Source organism: Daktulosphaira vitifoliae, unplaced genomic scaffold (assembly GCF_025091365.1).
Source record: "Daktulosphaira vitifoliae isolate Bord-2020 unplaced genomic scaffold, ASM2509136v1 Scaffold_1, whole genome shotgun sequence".
NCBI classification, from domain to species: Eukaryota; Metazoa; Arthropoda; class Insecta; order Hemiptera; family Phylloxeridae; genus Daktulosphaira; species Daktulosphaira vitifoliae.
In genome coordinates, this window is record NW_026099572.1 from 27,341,328 (window position 1) to 27,354,608 (window position 13,281).

Sequence of the window (13,281 nt, forward strand, 5' to 3'; positions counted from 1 at the left end):
TTGAAAATTGCATAATTTTAGAAATATGTGAAAATATTTGAATACAGAAAAGTGAAAGGTGTAATCAAGCGGCAACGGCGGCTATTAATCCAACGAAACCCAACTTTAGCTATATGACGTATATGCCTATGACCATAGAGAGTTCCCTTCCTTGACTAACGTATGTATTAAAACAGTAAATCAGCGGTTTACCCCTACATAGAAGGGAGGTGATGATGAAACTCATCATAAGGTGATCATTATTATGATATTAAAGTAAATAAATAAATATGTACAATATTATACTATTTCATAAGAATTGAGTTATTTTTTAATTATAGAAAAAATATTTATACGTTTGAAATAATATTTTATCAAATTCTTTTTTGATTATTCAGTCACACTACCGCGTTTGTTAATAGACATTTTTTGTTAATGTGTAATCGTTATTGTATAAAACATGTATACACATAATCTATTACATATATCTGTATACAAATATTTAGAAATCGAGAGTTTAAAATTAATTATTATGATATTAAAGTGAAATTACTTAAGTGATGAAGAAAAGAGTTAGTATACGGGGATATGTGTCCTATGATTTGCTGACCCCCTATGAAAATATGTGATTTTTCCGCATAAATGAGCATGAAATCGTTGATAAAGTCACAGTGTCATCAAGAACCATCAGCTCTAAAAAGAAGACTCTACTCTATGAATAATATGGCTGCCGAACCTGTAAGAAAACAGCGCTACATTTATATCGCACCAACACCGCCAGCCAAGATGATTGACTCTAGCAGTTACACTATTGCGTTCAGCGACAGAAAATTTTTGCAAGTGGGCCTGAATCCAAAGGATGACTTCAATGTTATGGTATGCATTATTACTCCTTCACGATATATTAGTATGTCAGCAGATTATTTAAATATTATTTACGGCATGAGGGATGAAATAACATTATTTCTACAATCACCTCCGGTAAAAGGAGAGAACATTATGTTATACCAAAATGTCGATTTTAATATAACCATAGTATTGTACCGTGATACCATGCATTTAGTATTAGAATCCAGAATAGTGGATGGGTGTTGACATAATACACTCGACACTATCACAATATGATATAACAGAGGACTGCTCTGTTTGTGTCCACAATAATGGTCGTTCATTTAAAAATTATTAACATTTTTATTTATAAATTATATTCATAAGCTTAGAATAACATGCTTGTTTTTTTTCTTTGAGAAAATTCACAAATTATACTTGTCAGCTCTTTTTAACTAACTATAATAATATTATATGAAGTGTCAAAATGATTTGTGTATTATTCGCATGTATTTATGTATTTAATGTATTAATTCATATAATTTATGATGACTTGTCAATAAAATAGCAACATTGCGAGAATGACACAATGATGATTGTGCGGGGATAAAAAAAAATACTATAAAAGGGCTGAGTGCTGAAGGCTTAAAGAGAGTCTGTCTCTAAATATTCATTGAGCTGGTCGAATCGTGCTTTCGACATCGATACGCCAAGTTCGTAATCATCATTGTGAAATTCTTAATTGTTAATTTATGAACTAAACATTTGAGTTCGTGTTATTTTATTATAACCTGATATTGTCAAAATTTATTATTAAAACAAGAAAAATCTTCAGTTAAGACTTTAAATCATTAAGAGTCAATGCTTATATTATCTTATAATTCAATTATTTAAAATTAATAATCTGAGTATAGAACGATAAAGCAATAGATCAAACAATTATATTAATATTTAAACTTCAATTAATTATTATTAACTAGTTCGGACCTTATGCATTATCACATTATATGGTATTCGTGAGATGGCCACCGCCTCTTCGTTGCCTCAGTGTATTATTACAGGTACTTACTAGTTGAATCATTTACAATATCTCTATAAGAAGAACCTTGATTATTACTTTTTATATCTACTTGTCTTTATTGTTCTAAACACTCGGACTCTACAACCCCGATAGAACCTCGTTGCTCACCAATTGACCAAATCCCCAAAATATCCAATCTTGGTCAAAAACACTCTACTCATCTTTTTTAGTTATTTTTGTATTATTACAGTGTCGAGTGTTATTAAATAACGAAAACATTAATAGACTTATGGACTTACAGTGTACTATTAACAGTGCAATATCAAGAAAAATAAAAACACGTTTACTATTAAACCATCAAATAGACCGCATAATATAATACGCCGACGGTAAATGGTCGGGCCCTAAAATTCAACAATCAAACAATGATGAAATAGTTAATTTTATAAGAAGTTTGAACGATAAAGAAATATGTGATACTTTTCCTAAAGGTGACAGTAATTACATAAGTAAGCTGAAGAATTTAGCATACAGTGTAATAGTTGATCGTTGGGTCAAGTTATGGTCCAAAGACATGCTTCAAATTAATGTGAGTTTAATGAACATAGATTGTCATAACCTTTATTGTTATTAAATTTATAATTATGTTTTAGGAAAAAGAAGAAGAAATGTGCGATGAAAATGATGGACCAACATTTTTCAATACAACAGTGTTTACCCAAGAAAATAGTTATAGTCCATGGGCTTCACAATGGCCGAAACCCAATCATATCAGAAAATTAACCTACATTAGTAATTTATAAACAATAACTTTATATATTGTACTAGTTTCTTATATTAAACTTATAATCTAAAATGAAAAACAAATTGTTGTTATTTGTATATAATATATTTATTTTATAATAATAATAATTGTTCAAAAGTTATGTGTGTAGCCGGTAAAGTTACACATAGCTCGAGTTGGCATTACCCCTCTCAATGTAATGACAACAATCGTGTCCGGCACCTACCGGCACCTTGCGAGCACTACGTCGGTGTACGCGATTGAAGTCGTACCGCATCTCTTGAGTCTGATGACTCGTGGCCAGTGAGCTGGCGTGCTTTAATTTGTTTCATTGTTTTTTGGTTGGTATTGGCCTGTTTAGGTGACAACCAACACTTTATATTACCAGTTACGTGCTATTACTCGAGTGCTCAACGGAAATAGAGCAGCGGAGGTTAACATTCCATACGCAAAAGAAACAATTAACTTGGGAAGCGTTTTGGCATTCGATTCAACGTTAATTGCACTATGGATGGCTGATGGCTGGGTGATGTTTCGTTTTGTTTGTTTTTTTTTCTACTATTATTATTCTAATGTTAATATATTGATATATTGAATATTTATTGTTTAAAGATCTATACCTGTTCCTGTACTTCATCCTGTCATATGCATAACACTAGAAGCAATTGCTAATTATGTTACCCTTAATGTATATTATTATTAATATTATATACAAAATATGAAAAAAAAAAAAAAAATTAACTTACAACAAAACAAACTTATTATTTACAAATTATAAATACCACTCTGAATATTCATCTACAGTCTCGCCATCCAAATTAAAATTAAGATAGGTAATTGGGGTGCGATAGTATGTCGGTACCAAATTCACCATACGGTGAGTCGAGTTAAGCTCAGTTAAACCTATGTTTAATATTCATAATCATAATCTTACTTTGAATCTATATTGGCTAATATGAATCGTCAAATGAAAACCAGTTTCAATGCTAATGCTAACATTCATCTTGTTTACGTGATACAATTAAGTTGTACATGCAAACAAGATCTAACATACGACGATTTTTAAATCCACACCTCAACTTTTGACTGCTATCTGTAAATAAGCTAAGTCTTTCTGTACAATAAAAAAAATCTATGTAAACATAATTTTCAACCTTTATAAAGTAAATTAGTTTCGTCTATTAACTATTAGTTTTAATTTTATTATCAAAAGTTTTACTAATATTTTTTTTACCTTCAAGCCAACGTTTATGCCCATAATCAGACTTTACGGTGAATAGCTTTTCATACAATTCTCGTAAATAAATCTCCGGATCGACCGATGTACGTTCAATTAAATTGTTAGTAATTGCCTCATATTTTTCATACTCTGCATTATTAACGAAATATTCGACCACTACATCAGCCCAAATGTTGATATATTGTCCGGTATGGTAGACATCTCTTAATAATGCCCTATGTTGATAACATTTATTGATTTCACAATCACAATATTTAAAATTGTAATCTTCTATTTTTACATATAAAATATATGTTAACGATAAATGAAGAATACTATTATCAATTTATTTTACTCACTTGTGGCATTGAAATCCATAATACATTTCTTGTACAAATTTTCAATCGTATTCATTTTATTTTTTGTTTATGATTGAATACGCTGGTTAGTTGAATAAATGATAGTTTGTATGCGTACTTGTTCAGCATAGAGCGTTACAAGTAAAAAAATCATACATTTCGAGGTGTTGAGATAGGGTATTTATATTAAAAACTATACTTAATGATCTATACCTGTTCATAGCTAATACTTTACCCTCTTACATGTATAACGTTATATACAATGATCCATGTCACATTCATTATTCAGTAATTATATACGAATTTTCAGGCAAATAAGCAACAAACACATCATAGTAAAATTAATACTTTCTATGAGTCCCGTCAAAGTTAAACATTTTTTAAAACTTGATTACATTATTAATAGTAACAGGTAGTATAACAATATTTTCTTAATAGTCACATTATTTAAGAATTATTAATATAGCAATTTTCTTAACATAAACACTTTATAAAAATGTAAATTCCCATATATGATCTTCATGTATGAAAATACTTTTTCTTATATTACAAGGCATATGCAATAGTACCATCAGAAAAAAAAAAAAACTAGAGATCTCAACTTCTATAAGGTGATTATAGACATATTAATGTGAAAATACTCAAGTGGTATAGGAAAGTGTCTATTATTTGGAAATATATGTCCCTGTGATAATTTATTTAGTTCTTATATGTAACGTAGTACGTAATCCATATATATATATATATATATCATCATATATTATCAGTCTATCTCTATCGATCACGATCGGGTTAGATCAATTCGATCAACAAAGATAAATATACTAAAGCATCTATTTGCATGTATAGTATATGTATTACACATGAAACATTTAAGTATATTATACTTATGACATACCATAAGTACCTACGATAACATCACCTAGCTGTACGAAGTGAATAGAGTAGACTTATTAGCGATTGTCTTACTATATTTATGACTATATACATTATCGAGTATGAACAGTATATACCTTATAATATGTGTCCAAAACATTATTTACTGATAATAGTTAATAATTGTTCTACTATACATCTATAATATATACCCGTGTTTAAATAGAATATAACTAGATATATTATGCTATTGAGCGACGGCTAGAACAGAAAGCTATGTAAACCAATTTTCATAATCCTGATAAATCTCGATTTTAGGTATATACACAATAGTTTGCTATTTCGTATGAATTCAGTTATTAAGATATTAAAGTGAAAATATTTATACATAAGAAGTAACCATAATATTTAATCAAATTCTTTTGACTATTAATCAGTTTGTGTTTATTATTAGACATTAATGCGAAACGTTAATGTATAAAGTATATGCATACATATATTTGAAAATCATGAGTTTAAAATTAATTATTATTATAATAAAGTGTAAATGCTTAAGGACGAATAAAAGGGTTAGTATACAGGGATTTGTGATATGTGATTTAACGAATCAAAACCAAACCAATAGTATATTATACCAAAGATGCTGACTTCAAAATATCTGAAGCGCTGTTCCGCAATAATAACCATTTAGTGTTGGAATCCAGAACGGTGGATGAGTGCAGAGTCTTATTAAATATAGAAAATTAAAAGTCCATTATCAATTAATGCATCAAATAGACTGTATATATATGTTAATAGACTATCTAAGCTTACGGTCATTATAAATTAGAGTACGTATACCATAATTATTATTAGGCACAAAAATTTAGTATTGTAATGATTTTAAAAATAAAAATAAAAATTATAAATATTCATATTAGTCATTTAACGAAAATAAATAATCAAATAACATTTCTATATAATAATTATCAACGTTATTGTCATCAGGTCTAATAAAATGATGTGTCATAATTTGTTTATCATGGAAGTTTACCCAAATATGTAATCCTTTGTGGTAGTAAACACCCCTTTTGAAGTCACATACTTCAAGCAGTGTATTTTCATGTCTAAATATCTCTTTTTACGTTGTGACCGATGTTATAGAACGAAATGTTTCTCTCAACATTTATGCACATCGACTTACACATGTGTTACACGCAAAAATGTGGGTTAGTATTACTCTACTGACTGTTGTCAGCCGAATGTTCACCTTTTTGTAATTGGTTCTAATATACAATATAACGTAGATAGATAACATTATAGTATATTTATATACCGATAATAAACCAGTATGAAATTAAATATACATTGTATCAAGTGTTAAAGGAAAGTGTCCAATATTTGATAATATACGTTCTGTGATAAATGATTTAGTTTTATAATATAATGTAAGTGGGCTTTTTATATATTGGCCTGTAACAACAACGTGGTTTGCCACTTGCATAACGACTAGCTATAGTAACAAGGGTCGCCACCACCTAGGCGAGGTGTCACATCTATCAGATATGATTACCGGACCATAGGTGGGATTTAATTTTAAGTTAATTAAAAGTATAATCTACGTTAATATGTCGTTATATGTATAAATAACTATAATACCTCATGGTTTATTAAACACAATTATCACAATTAAAGTTGTTTGTGGTTGATATGTAAAACATATCGTAAAAAATCATAAACGGTCCACCTTTGAATTTGTGACGTTACAATAAAAACAAAATAATTACGTTAGATATTATCTAACGTAGAACGTAATCCATATATATTTATCAGTGTATCTCTATTGATCAACAATCAAAAAATAGATACTAAAGTATCTATTTGCATATATAGTGTATTTATTACACAAGAAACATTTAAGTAAATTATACTTATGACATACCATAAGTACCTACGATAACATCACCTAGCTGTATGAAGTGATCAGTATTGATTTATTAGCAATTGTCTTACTATATGTATGCCTATATACATTATTGAGAATGAACAGTATATACCTTATAATATGTGTCCAAAACATTATTTACTGATAATATTTAATGATTGTTCTACTATACATCTATAATATACACCTATGTTTAAATAGAATACAACTAGATATAATATGCTTTTGTAAGATGGTTAAAACAGAAAGCCATGTGATCTAATTTTCATAATCAAGATCAAACTAGACTAGGTTTATTGGTATATGTACAATATTTTACTATTTCATAAGAATTCAGTTATTTTGTAATTAAAGCAAAAAAAAAAAAATGTGTACGTTAGAAGTAACCTTATTATTTAATCAAATTCTTTTGACTATTAATCAGTTTGTGTTTATTATTAGACATTAATGTGTAAACGTAAATGTATAAAGTATATGTATTCAAGAAAACGCTATCTTTTCATGAAAATGACTTCAGATATCAAACATCTATAAACATAAAATTATTAACATTAAAATTATTGATACATAGAACAAACACATTTTTTTAGTGTATGTTAGAAATAACAATGATCCAAACCATGCAAATACTATTAATTCAATTATTCAAAAAACTATGGCACAAGTGTTGGCAAGTGCTCCTTCAAAAATTGTAATTACATACGCAGTGATTCACTCATCATAAACTAATTAATTAATCGAAAAATAATAATAAAGTTAATCATTTTTTTATTACTCGATTAATTAAGTGAATCACAACTAACGCCTTTTGTTTTTCACTATTAAAATATTACGTAGAAAATTTCCTTTATTTTTTATTAAATTAATCTGCAATGTAATTAAATTAAACTAATTATTAAATTATTTTATGTATCTAATAATGATTGTACATAAGTATAAAGAAATAAACCATTTATTTATATTCATAAAACATCTTGCGAAATATTGTCAAAATATTTTTTTAGCAGTACTATAAAGTATGACTAAGATGCTGAAATAATTTCCAAAATCGCATGGAAAAAATTTCGAATTGCTTCATTTGTAATATTATATTATTACATATAATATTAACATATAATATGATGTTATCATTGTTAACATTGTCACATATTATGATTACACAAGATCACCAAAACAGGGTTCTCTTATTTAAAATACAAAATAACCCTTTAATTATGCGATAAAATCTCCCTCTTGTAGAAATTATTAAGTAACGCCTACACGCAGGGACCCCATTTTAATTAACCAATAAGAATACAAAGCCTCAGCTTCCAGGATCACGGTAGAGATCGCTGGGCTACCCCCTTCAGACTATAAAAAGTCATTTTCCCCCATCTAAACCAGTTCTTTTGACTATTTTAAAATACACAAAATCTACGACGTTTTACTCAAGATTTCACTTAGTCGATTTTATAATTAATTTGGACTTAGAATATTTTTTTTTAAAACTAAATGACACTTAGAAATTTTAAAGTGAATTTTGTTGTGGCGAATCTTTTAATTTAATTAAATTTGTTCAATCATTAATAATATTTTATTTTTCTTGTTGTGGAAATAATATTTTAAACATTACATATTTTTTAAATTATTTTATTTTAATAATAAATCCAACATAACTTTAGATTTTTATTTAATAATTTTTTTTTTATTTTATGGATTGAGTAGGTCTCTGCACCATTTACGCTTAAGGCGGCGAGGAGGGTTACCAGGGATGGTTAATGAAGACAGATTTTTTATGAGCTCATTTGGATGAGAGCTAAGGCGTAGGTGGAAACGTTTATAATAATTTTTTGCCTCTTCTTGAATTGTTTTCATACGTAGATCTTTATGCAGAGAGTGATTTGACACATATGGTGGACAATTGGTAATTTTTCTTAGTATTTTATTTTGGAACCGTTGAATTTTATTTAGGTTAGAAATTTTTGCGTTGCCCCAAAGCTGTAAGCCGTACGTCCAGATTGGCTTTAGGAGAGATTTGTAAAGGAGTAGTTTAATATTTAGGTTTAAGTGTTTGTTGTTGACGATTAGGGTTTTGAGTATTTGTAAGCGGGAGTTTAATTGTGATGTTTTGGCTTTGATGTGTTGAGCCCGAGTAATGCTGCGATCAATAGTTAGCCCGAGGTATTTAACGTTTGGGGATGAGGGAATCCGAGTGCCAAAAATTGATATCTCTGGACATGGTGCTAATTTAAGTGTGAATGTAGTATGTACTGATTTGGCTTGGTTTATTTTAAATCGCCACTTTTTGTACCAATCTTCCATAAGTGAGAGATGATTTTGTAGGTTTTTGGAGGCTATAATAGGATCTGAACTGGATGATATTATGACTTTATCATCCGCATAGTCTGCTACTAAAGTGTTGGGTGTGGTCGGTTGGTCGGATGTATAAATATTGTAAAGAATTGGGGAGAGTATTCCGCCTTGCGGAACGCCTGCCGCAATTCCTGCTATAGTAGAGTCCGAAGAGCCATAATGAACCTGAAAGTAGCAGTCTGTGAGATATGATTTCAGTATTATGTAATATGTTGGGTGTAGGAATTGCTTTAATTTGTATAGCAGACCTTCGTGCCATACTCTGTCGAAGGCCTGGGATACGTCAAGGAATGCACAGGTGCAGTAAAGTTTTTTTTCGAGGGCAAAAGAGGCGGCGTCAACAACTCTATGGACTTGGTGAATAGTCGAGTGTTGAGCACGAAAACCATTTATTTAATAATAAAAATTTATTATGAGCTTTTCTTATTGGGTATCTAGTCTCGTTACTAATGTCTTTGTTTTAATAAACATTGCGCCGGCAGACAACGCAGAGAAACTTACGAATATATTTTTAGTGTTTAATTTTTGTCTTGGTAATTATTGTGCCGCATACTTTCAAGGTGCTTTATTTTAGCACCGGGACACATTGGGCCACCATAATTCCGCCTTGATAAATTTTTTACATAGATATAGATATTTCTGAATCTTGTTTTGGCCAGGCCAGAGGAAAATTTAAGAAATATTAATGTCGATCTCTCAATAAAATATACTCTCTAAAAAAATACTTATTCAACAGATGTAAAAAAATCAATAAGTAAAAAAATTAAAATTGTGGACTTTGTGTAATTAAATCATATTATTTAAAGTCTTGAATCGTTTTTTTTTTTGTAAGTAATTACATAGACAATATGACGTATAGTGTAAATCGTATACGTAGTGCGTTTAATGCGAAAATCAACCTTGGAAATATTATTGTATTACATAGGACGCAAGGTAAGTACAATTTAACCTTTGCTTTCGAACTTCCAACAATCTATTGCGTGATAAACCATTATTAACACTAGTTTAAAAATGTAAACATCATGCCAAAACCAGTTCCACATTCNCCTAAAATGTAAACATCATGTCAAAACCAGTTCCACATTCACTCTCAGTTAAATATCCTGTTTTTCCAAAAGGAAAAAAGAATATAGTGAATCGCCCGAACCAAGTAATCATGCCGAGTGTAAGACTGACATTAGTTTTCAACAAAAATTTCGAAGCTTTTTACCCAAACTGAACTTAATGATTTAATAAGACATTTGAAACTCTCAAAGGAAAAATCAGAGTTATTGGCGTCAAGATTGCAAGAATAAAATTGATTAAAATCACAAGTAAAAGTTACATTTTACCGAAGTCGTCAGAAATATTATGCTCAATATTATATAAAAAAAAAACAATGTTTGTTATTGTAACGACATTTACGGTTTGTTTAAAGAATTTGGTGAGCCATATGATCCAACCGAATGGCGTTTGTTTNAAAAAATTCCGAAGCTTTTTACCCAAACTGAACTTAATGATTTAATAAGACATTTGAAACTCTCAAAGGAAAAATCAGAGTTATTGGCGTCAAGATTGCAAGAATAAAATTGATTAAAATCACAAGTAAAAGTTACATTTTACCGAAGTCGTCAGAAATATTATGCTCAATATTATATAAAAAAAAAACAATGTTTGTTATTGTAACGACATTTACGGTTTGTTTAAAGAATTTGGTGAGCCATATGATCCAACCGAATGGCGTTTGTTTTTTGATATCAATAAACTAAGTCTGAAAGCAGTTTTACTGCACAAAGGAAACATCAAACTTTCAATTCCATTAGCGCATGCTGTAAATATGAAAGAATCGTATGAATCAATGGCTATCTTTAATTACTTTCTCTAATTAACTACAATCAACACAATTGGAAAATTTGGGCAAACCTTAAAGTCATTGCAATAGTAACTGTCTTGCAACATGGATACACAAAATACATGTGTTTTTTATCTACATGGGATAGTCGAGCACGTCAAGAACATTAAACACGAAAATATTGGCCAGATCGAGTAAACTTAACAGTGGGCAAAGAAAATGTCAAATTCAATCCTCTTGTTAATATAAATAGAATAATCCTGCCACCTTTACATATTATACTTGGACTTTTTAAAAATTTTGTTAAAGCTTTAAATAAAAATGGAAATTCCTTTACTTATTTGAAAACTGTGTTTCCACATTTGTCCGATGCGTTTACAACCAAACTCGTTTCGTTTGGTTGTATATTCTTTTTTAGGAAACTTCAAAATTTTAAATTATAGAGAAACAGTAGACGATTTATTGATATACTATTCAAAAATAGGTAAACAGTACATTTTATAATTTTATTATTTTTTGAATAAAAGAAACATGTATATTTTTAATTTTATCGGAAATAGGGGTGAACATGTCATTGAAAATACATTTTCTTCATGCACACTTAGATTATTTCCTGAAAATCTTGGAAATGAAAGCGATGAGCATGGTGAACGTTTTTATCAACAAATAAATGATATAGAATGTCGTTACTATGGGTTTTGGGATGAAACAATGATGGGTGACTATTATTGGTTTCTTATAAGAGAAAACAATGAAACATATAAAAGAAATATTAAGACTAATGCGTCCTATTTTTAATTAAATAAAAATTATTCTTTGGTTATCATAAAACTAATTACAAAAAATATAGTGCAAATTATAATTGTTTTCCTTTTTGTAAAACTTAATTATTTATTTTATCGATTATATGTTAAATTTACTATATTTAAAATAATTTTTTAAATCCATGCAAAAACAATTTCAATTTTATTAATTCAATAGAAAATTACTTAATATTTTTAGAGAATTATCATTTTTTTTTAAATGCGAAAATTTATCACAACCCTACCAAACTGTAAAATTAACTCAATTTAAAAATGTCCAATAAAACTATATGAAATAACCTTAAGTTATTTAAAAATCGAAATTTTGTTTTGAAAAGTATTATTGTATAAAAAAAGTATAAAAAAATTATAGCATCGAATTAGAAAACTCTGATTTTAGGAAATTTGTTTTATTTTTCAATCGCGCATAACTTATTCATTTTTTTATCAATTTTACAAAATAATATATCATTTTCTTTGTTATGTATTAGAGTATGACGTCTATTGAAATTATTGTTGATAAATTTATTTTTTATTGGTGTATTTTACGTAAAACTTTGAATTTTTTCTGACAATTTGAAAGAAATGATAAAAATTCAGTGGTAAATTCGTAGATAGCAAACGAGAAAAGAGTCAGATAAAAAATTAATTAAGATAAAAGTTATAGGTAATTTAATATTGTTTAATTTTATGTAAAAAAAATGAAAATCGGTTGAATGCAATTAAAGATATTTAGAATATAATGAAAACGTTTTTTCGCGGTACATGAAAAACGCTAATTTCGCAATAACTCAAAAACTGTTCTACTTTTTGTATTTTGGACTTCATTTTCGGACTCAGTGGACGATTTTACATAAAAAATGACTATCATAAGTCATAGGTCAGAAAATTTTTTTTTTTTTGTAAACTAGTGTAATTAATGAGAAAATTAATTTAAATAAAATTGAAGACATTAAATCTATAAAAACTTATACAATTAGTAATATAATAATTTACCAATTTCTAACCATTACTACTTAATTTCCTTTCTTTCCTTTTTCTTTCTTTTTATTTTTGGTTAATTACACATTTGAAAAACTCAAACGGAATGTCTAAAATTGACAATATTAAATCTGATTTGGAAAATATTAAAACTATTGTAAATGAATTCTCATTAAATGAAGACGCTCATAATGATTTTACTTTTAGAAAATAAATGGATTTGTAGAATGTTATACTTTTAACAATTTTTATTATTTTTAGCTTAATTAAATTAATTATAATTGTTAATATTCACTTTTAAAATTGTTTTATTTTATATTATTT

General features: G+C 28.2%; 2 protein-coding genes and 1 long non-coding RNA gene across 3 annotated transcripts in view; 1 reads left to right on the forward strand and 2 right to left on the reverse strand.

Moving 5' to 3' along the window:
• The window catches only part of LOC126903377 (uncharacterized), a 67,622-nt gene that overhangs the window by 33,917 nt on the left and 20,424 nt on the right, over positions 1-13,281 (reverse strand). The gene's annotated exons all lie outside the window — the stretch shown is intronic.
• On the forward strand, positions 392-2,647 carry LOC126903488 (uncharacterized). Its single transcript, XR_007703514.1, has 3 exons — positions 392-855; positions 2,079-2,417; positions 2,482-2,647. It is a non-coding gene; the product is annotated as an uncharacterized LOC126903488 (long non-coding RNA).
• On the reverse strand, positions 3,241-4,350 carry LOC126903478 (uncharacterized). The gene is made up of 2 exons (XM_050681639.1): positions 4,191-4,350; positions 3,241-4,122 (listed from the first exon to the last, which is right to left on the reverse strand). Exons 1-2 carry the CDS (start codon positions 4,243-4,245, stop codon positions 3,794-3,796), a joined length of 384 nt encoding a protein of 127 aa, XP_050537596.1. The 5' UTR covers positions 4,246-4,350; the 3' UTR covers positions 3,241-3,793.

Coding starts and splice junctions, on each gene's coding strand:
- LOC126903478 (XM_050681639.1), bottom strand. CDS start 4,245: ATGAATACGATTGAAAATTTGTACAAGAAATGTATTATGGATTTCAAT. Junction 4,123..4,190: donor TATGGATTTCAATGCCACAA/GTGAGTAAAATA, acceptor ATGTAAAAATAG/AAGATTACAATTTTAAATAT.